Genomic DNA, 9,520 nt, shown 5'->3' on the forward strand with positions numbered 1-9,520 from the left:
ACTCTGACTTGGCGTTCTTGAGGACGTCCTCGATTCTGTCTGCCCACTTCTCTGCATCAGCGTCGGTCGCGGTGTCTCCCTTCATCTTGACGATACAGTGGCGGAACGTGGGCTGCCCCAGCCTGTCTGATAGCTCCTCTACCAGCTCGGCAAGGCCCGAGTGCTCTGAGATGAGGACGGGAACTCCTGCCGCGATGGCCTCCAGGCCGACCAGCCCGAACGGTTCGGCCCGGGACGGCATCAGGACCAGGTGACAGGCCTCCATGTCTTGGCGGATCTCCTCTTGAGTGCCGTACGGAAGCAGGGTGGGTTTGACCCGGCCGGATCTCAGCTTCTCCTCCAGGATTCTCTTGCTATCCTTGAAGTCGTTCTCATCGATGCCGCGGACTCTCAGCCTCAGTGTGTACTGATTGTCAAGCCGCTGTGCCGCCTTGTCTATGGATCCTGCGGCCCTGTCATGACCTTTCAGCATCTCCACATTCCGCACCCTGCCGATGGACAGAACCACTCTCTCCGGTTTTCGGACTGTTTCTTCTTCAAAAGTCACATTTGCTTCACGGAACACCTTAGAAGGCTCCGGTAGGAAGGTGTGGTGAGTCACGTGATTCCGACGGAGGAACCTGTCGTAATGGCGGTGAATGCGCGGTCCTACCGAGAAGACGACATCAGCCTTGCCAATGTCGTCCTGGATGCTGGCTTCCTTCCTCCCCACACCCAGGGCCTTCTCGTCACTCTTGTAGTACTCTGTCTCCTCTGGCGCCACGTGACCGAACATGGCGAGTTTGGCGTGTGGAAATCGCTCTTCCTTGATCTTCCTCGCTGCTCTACTAGTGACGTCAACATGGCCCACAATGCAGAAGATATTTGGTGGAATGTGTGGAAAGTGATGTTTGTGGTACACAGTCAGCCACTCTAAAGACGGCTTCGCGCTGCTGTCGGGATCGAGACGAGGTTTGAGGAGTCTCACTCCGTCACGTTCTGCATCCCTCTCGTCTTGCTGACTTGCCTCCAACACGGTAGCGTAGACCTTGGCTCCAGCGGCGGTGAGCACTCGCGCGGCATTGAGGTTGATGGTGGAGATTCCGCCCTTTGATGTGCAGAATTCATCTCCAACCAACAGGACTGATCCTTTTCCTTGAAGATAATTTCGTTTGCAAAGGGAAAGAAGAAGCATACATGAAGTGGCATTGAAAAACTGACCCATATTAACTATATCTAAGATTGAACTGAAGATACTTATGAAATAGTATAAAAATATTTCCCTGCTTTGTTGGTCTGGCTGAAACTTTACATAAAACAGCCAAGGTTGTCAACTTTAGTATCCATACCTGTAATGTAGTTGCTGAGTCTCTTCGTTCTATTTGTGTAAAGGACTAACCCTGGGAAAATAGAATGATTACACAATCAATACGTTACAACGTAAAAAAATAATACCGGTAATGTTTGAAGATTCCAGTTGTCGCCTCACAGACTCCACCAACTCCGTGGGTGTGGAAAGGCCGCTGTCAACATCTTCGGCAGTGTTGCCTCGCTTGTAGTGGCCTGGGAGGATTATAAGAGCCGTAAAGAGGGACGAATGATTATATTTTGTGGCCATTGTTTAGAATTGATTTTAAAGTTTTGTAATTATATGTCTAGGACATTTGATACTTCAAAAATATTTGTAACACTGTTTCAACTTTATAAATATTTCCCTGGTCCTGTAAAACTTTGGAAATATTCATCGTGTGGAATTGGATACTTCTAATGGTTTCTAAATAATGATAACAGCATTCTACCATTATTTACCATTTTCTACCATTTTCTACCATTTTTTGTAAATGGTTCAGTGGGCTGGAAAGATAGAAATTCACACATTCTTGCAAAGTATGGTTGGGTGCCATGCAACAATGGCCCACCACAAAGGATTCACCAGTGCCCAGCAGTGAAATCTAAAAATATACAAATACAACATTAGGGCTTACTTTTATGGGGGCAATAAACTAATTTAACCATTTGGCCAGGTTTACCATTTTTTGTAAATATTTGTAAATGTGAAATAATCACACAGAGGTTTTACAATTATTCTAAATAAAGATATTTTTGTACAGTTACTTTCTAAATGTTTCTAAAATATTCAAAGGAATTCAAATATATGAGTACTTTCTCAGTCATTTTTTAAAAAAATAATTTAATTATTGTGGCTCAGATATTCTTTTATTCAAAATAATTCAGACTAATTATAAATATCGCCTAAAAACCCTCATGGTGTCTTGGAATGGACTCTACGTTAGTTCACCAATATTTTTTTTCTATTTACTTTTGGACAGACGAGGACAATGTGGCGCTGCACTCAAGTTTTTTGTAACTTATATTAACAGTGCCACATACACGGTACAGACAGAAGGTAAAGGTAGTCTGTTACGTCCCCGACGGAGACAGGTACCCATTTTTACACCTGGGTGAAGTGAGGAAGGTCGTGTAAAGTGCCTTTGCCAAGGACACAACGTCGGAGGCACCGCCATTATATCAAGATCGAAGTAGCCCAGAAATAGCTCTGCAACAGACAGCTGGATCGGAATCATTTAGGTAAACGTCCGGAACCTTTTCTGTATACGTTACGTTTACCGATATTGATGACTTGTATAAGATATCTATCCTATTTCAAGGATATGATAACACTTTTACTTACATGTCATGCAATAATTTTCCATTCTATAAAGATTGAAATTACCCAGGGTTAGCTCTGCAACATGTTCTTTTGCATCATTGTTGACCTCCTTGAGCAGTTCCAGGCTTAGTCGCGAGGTGGTGCTGCTGTTCCAGATGTCGGACGTCACTTCCACCCTGAACGGCTCGTAGAATTTGTTCGTGTCGAACGTGTCTTCAAACATAAGGCACTACAATGTATGGCAAGTGGGACGATTGTTAAAAATTCTGTGACCAACATGCGGAACCTACAAATGTAAGATCACGAGCAAACACACAAATGCATATACACATGCATACATTCACACTTTAGTTTTAGTCCCAGATATGCTTGTGCTCTCTTGGCACGCCTTCGCATTGGCACCTGCAGCTTGAATGGCAGTCTTTTCAGTCGTGGGCTAACTGGTAGTCCAGCCTGTAGCTGCGGGTGCCAATGCGAGTCGATTTCTCATTTCCTACTTCACTGCCCATTACATAACAATTCTCGTCACACTCTCTTCGGCAAACTTTTTAGGATCGTAGGACATCTTTTCCATATTTTCTCTCTTTCTGATGGTGAAATCAAATATTCACTACTTTTTGGTACTTCCCTTTGCAACTATTCCACAAACTGTTTGATTATGTCTTCAACTCAGAACTTCATTGTGCAAACTGGCCGTTTCTAACCATGTTTTTTTTCCGTGTCCTACCAAAATTTCCGGGGGGGGGGGGTACTAGGACTTGCGCTTCCACCAGTCAATACACTAGTATACTATTTGTACAGATTTACTGCACCTTGTCAATCATATGTTATTTTTCTTTTAATAGCGGCACCGATATAAGTTGTCTTAACTTGAGTGGGCCGCTACTTCTCTGTTATTTTGCCTTTATGTGTTTGTTCAATAAAAAAAATCACACACATTGACACACACACACACTCTTATACACACATGCATAAATACATATATGCGCGCGCACACACAAACACAGACACACACACATGCATTCACTGACACACACAAGCAGGGACATACAAACGAACATGCACGCACACATATCCACGCTGCCACATGCGCAGGCACACTCACACACACTTATCACGCATCAAATGTTTTGATTATGTAGCAATATCAGCCTAGGAAAGTCATTGGTCAAGAATATAGTAGCATTTCTAGAATTAGAAAAAAATTTCAACAGACCTGGGGAGATGAAGACACAGACATGTCTCTGCCGTTTGTAATGCTTCCTTCTAGATAGTAAACAGCACCTGGCTTTAGCTCACAGGTCCTGTAGTCACATGGTGCAAAGTTCCACCCTTTCTCGTTCTTTTGAAGGGACTGTCGGGGCAGAGTGGACATATATTTAGGATCTATAAAACGAGCGACATTAAAACAGGCCTCCCACCCATGCCCAACTTGCCTCGCCAATTACCAGGACGTCTAGTGACCAGGTATGTATTTAGGTAAAAGCAAGTACCCTGCCAGGTGTCATAGGGTGAAGATCTAGAGTTTTATATTTACTCGTTTCTCTCAAGGAAGGGTCCATATGACTAAACTACCCTTGTCTTGATAAGCAACATTAAAAATGGAAAATGACATCGATTTGAATGCAATGATGGTCGAACGGTCAAAAAGTTGGGTAAGTCAATTTTTTGTGTTGGAAATTACTGTTTAACTTTATCAACTATGACCTTTATGACCTACCTCATGCATGATGGTAGTGTTGGAGACAATGTAGACTTTCAACCTGGAAAAGTCGGACTCATTCACAGCAGCAAAAGCCGTCAGCAGCCCGTTCCTGGAGATGCCCAGGACTTTTTCTGTCCTCCCCACCGCCCCAAACAGGCTGCCTTTCTTGAACCTGGTCACCGCGTGGGAGGGGGTGAGTTCTGTAACCGGCAGCAGCTCGGGGGAATCTCCAACCACGTGCACGACTTGGAGGTCTTCTGGGTTGAGTTCTGGAAAAAACATGTGAAGACAATGTAAGTATATCATACTGACATCTTCACATGTTTTTGATAAAAATTATGTAAAAGAGGAGCAATAGGAACATAGCTGTGGTGAGATCTTGAAAAAATGTAAGGGACCGTGATGACCGTTTTGGACAAAGTGGCATTGTGTTAAAGATTCACAAATTGAAAAAATGAATTTTTAGCTTCAATTTTCCTTACCAGTTGCATCAGCCAGGCACAGCACGTGCGGCAGTAGGATGTCCACCGGCCCCTCCACGTCCTCACACTGGATGGAGAAGAGCGGACCCACCGGCATCCATTCCCCCACCTGCTGCCAGTTGTCGGACCAGTTCGCACTACTGTAGGTCACGTGCAGCGGGTAGGGCGTCACCACGCCCAGGTCGGTCCGTCTGCACAGGTACTTCCCTTCGCCTGGCAGGCGAAGGGACCTGAGGAGATAAACACAGGTATTGTAGCCAGGTGTTCAAACATACAGGTGTGACACAGCGGGTAGGGCGTCACCACGCCCAGGTCGGTAGGTCTGCACAGGTACTTCCCTTCACCTGGCAGGCGGAGGGACCTGAGGAGATAAACACAGGTATTGTAGCCAGGTGTTCAAACATACAGGTGTGACGCAGCGGGTAGGGTGTCACCACGCCCAGGTCGGTCCGTCTGCACAGGTATTTCCCTTCACCTGGCAGGCGGAGGGACCTGAGGAGATAAACACAGGTATTGTAGCCAGGTGTTCAAACATACAGGTGTGACACAGCGGGAAGGGCGTCACCACGCCCTGGTCGGTCCGTCTGCACACTCAGGTACTTGCCTCCGCCTGCCTTACCTGAGGAGGTAAACACTGACTTGAAAATCCTCCAACTCAGCAGTAGTGTATGGCAGATGCATATGAAAGATGCTTGTTCACTCACTAAAGATGTAGCACTAAAAGCCCGGGTTTCTCTCAACTGCATTGAACGCCAAGCCTAAAGACGGCAATAACCACATGCGTCTGCTTGGATAACCGCCAATGATTTTTGTACTAAGTTTTGTAAATAGGAGTGCAATGATAATATGGCATTACCACTGTCTTAACTTCTGAAAGTTATAACGTACCATTACCATAATTGCTGGTGGTTGCATGTTGAAATGGCTACTCACCATTCGGTGTCTCCGGTCATCTCAGGACAGATCTCTTGTGACGGCAAGGCATCACGGTAGTCCTGTATATATGGGATATTGGAGAAGCTGGTCAGAAACATATATGTGGAGAGTCCGCTTGACCATTCATGTACAGTACCATGCGTTAGACTTATTTCAGACTTTTCAAGAACGAACACGGGAAGAAAAGGCTATGAGTGATGTCATTCCAAATTCGTAACCAATTAGTGGCATCATCATTACATACAACATAATTCAGATAAATCACTATCATCCGGTAGGTTATACGGTCCTTATTACCCAAAAAGGCTTGTATCAGAAATTCTTTTCTCCTGTATCATGACACAGAAGTTTTACTTAACTGAGCACACCCCAGTTCTTCCGCGACCGGGTTCCGCGGGTTCCTCGAGGTAGTTTGCGGCAAAACATGTGACGAAAGGCTTTCTAGGGTCTATGGTTGAGTTTACATTTCTCATTATTTACTGCGAAATGACATTAAACACTTACATGGCTGAAAAGCGTAGGAAATGGCGTGTTTTTGGTGCAAATTGTGTTTCGACCCTGATATTCTTGCGCCTTGAGTGTAAACAGGCTCCGTGACCCAGATAGATCTGTTAGGTGCTGTGTAAGCGAAATTGCAATGCCGCACGCCGTGGATGATTCAAAAACTGCAGTATTAGAATTTTCTTTATAATTGGCTCGATTACTCGCAAGCTATCTCTTTCTGACAGTATCAGTCTTGTTTGTTGGAAAAAATTTTAATGGGTTTTATCCAATGCGAAAATGCGCAATTTTGTGCACTATTTTTGACATGAAAATAACTTTTTATCCCTCTATTCTTTTAAATCAGAGAAGTTAAAAGATCGGAACTCAGTAGGTCTTGTAGCTGAAGGAATATCCTCTCGCCCCATATACAGTTATTTTGTTTCAGGATAATTCCCTGGTAGAGATGGTCGCTAGACTTCAGGGTGCACCGCCTCCAATTGAAACCCCAAATAAACTTAAGTCATGAAGTGGGTCGGCGGGGGGTGTTCGTTCTTTAGTTCACATTGTATATATCCCCCGTACATCTGCAGCTAAAAAATTCAATTCGGAGTTCATTGACGAACCTTATACACCCCCTGTACGTCTGCAGCCAGGTCCGGTTTGCCGATGTTCTGCAGTGTTTCCTCCAGCTGCGGCAGGTAGTGGAGCGGTCCGTGGGGGGTCTTGGTGCGCCACGCCTTCAGCATCTTGAACGCCTGCTGGGTTTCCTGGAAACTGTACTTCCCCTTTATATTGTTCAGCACGGCCCTGTTCAGCCGCAGCTCCTGTCCCAGCCGGGTCCACAGCTGCCACTCCTCACCAACAGCCCTGCTGACCTGGTACAGCCGGTTGTCTGAACAGAACGGAAATCAATTTGTAGACTGAAATATACAAGACAGTAATTTTAAAAAAGATGTTTCCGAGGAAATGTATCTTTATGCTATGTAATGAGATGACAAGAAAAATACATGGGAAGCACTGATAGCGGTACCACTTGATAAAAGGAGAGAATATGGGCATTTTTCAAAAATGAAATTGAAAATAAGATATAGGAAGCATTAAGTGGAATGAATTATATCTTTGGCAATCAAGTACGTTCTATATAGTATCTATATTAGACATACATTCCTTATATGTACCTACCTATAAAACCATGATATTCCTTTACTGTATATTTCGTACTTACCGATGAAGTACTTGCCAATGACGTCCTCTGACGTTCTGACGTCAGGAATATCGAGTGGCCGTTCCCAGTTTCCTTCAGATATTCTCAACAAGTCACTCGCCACGTGACGCCTCACAGCCTCTATAGTGAGCGACTTTGTTGCTTCTCCACTTCCAACACTGTTACTGAAGTACAAGGCAGGAAACTCGTCCCAACAGGCCTCCATCACCTTCGCTACCGTCTGAGCCTGGCGCCACGCCTTCTCCGGCTCTCCCCGGATCCGGATTTCTTCTCTTGTAGGGAAATGGCGGTACATGACGTCTTCTGCGTTCTCTCCAACATGAACGACAACTGTGTCCTTGGTGAGGAGACGGCGTGTGGTCTGCTCCATGGACAGGATACGGGAGATCATGGTTTCCGGTAGACCCAGAGGAGGCTCTTGGCTGTACTCTATGGTAACAGAGATCTCCTCGCCGCCTGATGGCACAACCTCTGGCCAGCAGCGCGCCACCTCGTCAGGCTGGGCGGCAGGAAGCTCTGTTGGAAAGATCACCGACCCTGAGTAACACAGGCCGAAGTGCTTCATCAGGGGAAGGAGACTGTTGAAAGTGGCAATGTTGTCTCCAAGCAGGTTCTTCATGAAACTGTCGCTTGCCCTGCCCGTCTTCAGGAAGGACTCCCTGTCTTCAGCAAAATGCGCTCTGGTATGCTCAGAGAGAGACTCGGCTATGCTGTCCAGATATGCCGGTAGGTCATGCCTGAAGATCTGCTTGAAGAGTGTGAGGATGATGGTTGGGTCCGGGAAGACCAGATCTTCCATCCCCCTGATGTTGTTGTAGAACAGGATCTGTCCGGTCACGTGCAGATGGCTGAGCGCGTTCAGGACGTCTGACTCCTTCATCCCTGCAGCTGCTCCGACGTCCTGACAATCCCTGACATGAAGGTACGGCCGTCCTGAAGTCTTGATGTTTTCTGACAGTTCCGTCCAGGAAGCCGACAGCTCTTGGCGGGCAGCAGGGAACAATCTCTCGTCTTTCACCATTTCTGCCATCTTGTCGCACAGAGCTTCGATACCCTGGAACGTCTTGCTGCTGACCGGGATAACCTGTACGTTTAACACACCTTTGGGTCGTCCGTCAAGTAACTTCTCCAGTGACTCTTTCTTGGCCAAGATGTCGTCTCTTGTGAGACCGTAGAAAGGTCCGGTCATGTCTGATTTACCGTCCGCTGCATCCACCGCCTTCTGGCAGAGTTGAATCTCTTCGTTCAGCTTGGCTTGTATTTTACTCTCAGCGACATGGATGCCTCTCTGGATGGAGGAACAAGCTGCTGCTATCATCTCCTCGGCCTTGTCTGGCGGGAACAGGTCGACTTTGGTCCCTACAACAAGGATAGCCGGGTTGAACACGTGGGAAGTCACGGATGTTAGCCACGTTCTCACTCGTTCCTGGAACTCTTCTGACTTGTATCCTGGCAGGTCTACATTGAGAATGTGCAGGGCCTGACGTGTCAGGAAGAACCGGTGCGTGTAGTGGTAGATCTGGTGACCTCCGAAGTCGTACATCTCGTACTTGACGTTATTCTTGGTGTCATGGTAAGGGATGACGTCAACACCGATGGTTCTGTTAGTTTCAATCTCCACGTGACCTTGACCCTTCATCATACAGTTGAGCAGACTGGTCTTCCCTGCCTCAGTCTGTCCCAGAATCACACACTTGACTTCGGAAGGTGTTGTGACGTCATCCGCATGCCCGCCGGGATGACGTAGATGTTTCTGCACGGCTTCTATAGCAGAAAAAGTTACTACATTAATTTGCGGCGTCCTCAGCATGCGTACCGGGGCAGTGCAGATGTTTTTGCATGGATACTGGAGTAGAAACGGACACATCAAGAATACAGATAACAATACAACAGTAGACAGCACACAATTTAGCACGTAAATTGGCTATGATTATGGACAGTTCAAAATAACCTGTTTCTTACATGATAATGTGTCCTTCTATGAAAGCAGAAGAGAGGTGACGGCCGCGGGAATTTGAGGCGTAACAGGTAAACAACAG

The 9,520-nt window shown here is 46.1% G+C and overlaps 2 protein-coding genes and 1 long non-coding RNA gene across 3 annotated transcripts; all 3 read right to left on the reverse strand.

Moving 5' to 3' along the window:
* Window positions 1–3,857: 3,857 nt before the first annotated feature.
* LOC118411839 lies at window positions 3,858–5,038 on the reverse strand. Its single transcript, XM_035814328.1, has 3 exons — window positions 4,838–5,038; window positions 4,371–4,624; window positions 3,858–4,004 (listed from the first exon to the last, which is right to left on the reverse strand). The coding sequence occupies exons 1-3, from the start codon at window positions 4,932–4,934 to the stop codon at window positions 3,858–3,860; spliced, it is 498 nt and encodes a 165-aa protein (XP_035670221.1). The 5' UTR covers window positions 4,935–5,038.
* Window positions 5,039–5,157: 119 nt separating this feature from the next.
* Window positions 5,158–7,041, reverse strand: LOC118411456. The gene is made up of 3 exons (XR_004830677.1): window positions 6,880–7,041; window positions 5,771–5,832; window positions 5,158–5,198 (listed from the first exon to the last, which is right to left on the reverse strand). It is a non-coding gene; the product is annotated as an uncharacterized LOC118411456 (long non-coding RNA).
* Window positions 7,042–7,601: 560 nt separating this feature from the next.
* Window positions 7,602–9,291, reverse strand: LOC118411840 (probable serine/threonine-protein kinase qkgA). The gene is made up of 2 exons (XM_035814329.1): window positions 7,677–9,291; window positions 7,602–7,645 (listed from the first exon to the last, which is right to left on the reverse strand). The coding sequence occupies exons 1-2, from the start codon at window positions 9,289–9,291 to the stop codon at window positions 7,602–7,604; spliced, it is 1,659 nt and encodes a 552-aa protein (XP_035670222.1).
* Between the last annotated feature and the right edge of the window lie 229 nt (window positions 9,292–9,520).

The sequence above is a fragment of the Branchiostoma floridae genome, chromosome 3, assembly GCF_000003815.2.
Source record: "Branchiostoma floridae strain S238N-H82 chromosome 3, Bfl_VNyyK, whole genome shotgun sequence".
Classification (NCBI taxonomy): Eukaryota; Metazoa; Chordata; class Leptocardii; order Amphioxiformes; family Branchiostomatidae; genus Branchiostoma; species Branchiostoma floridae.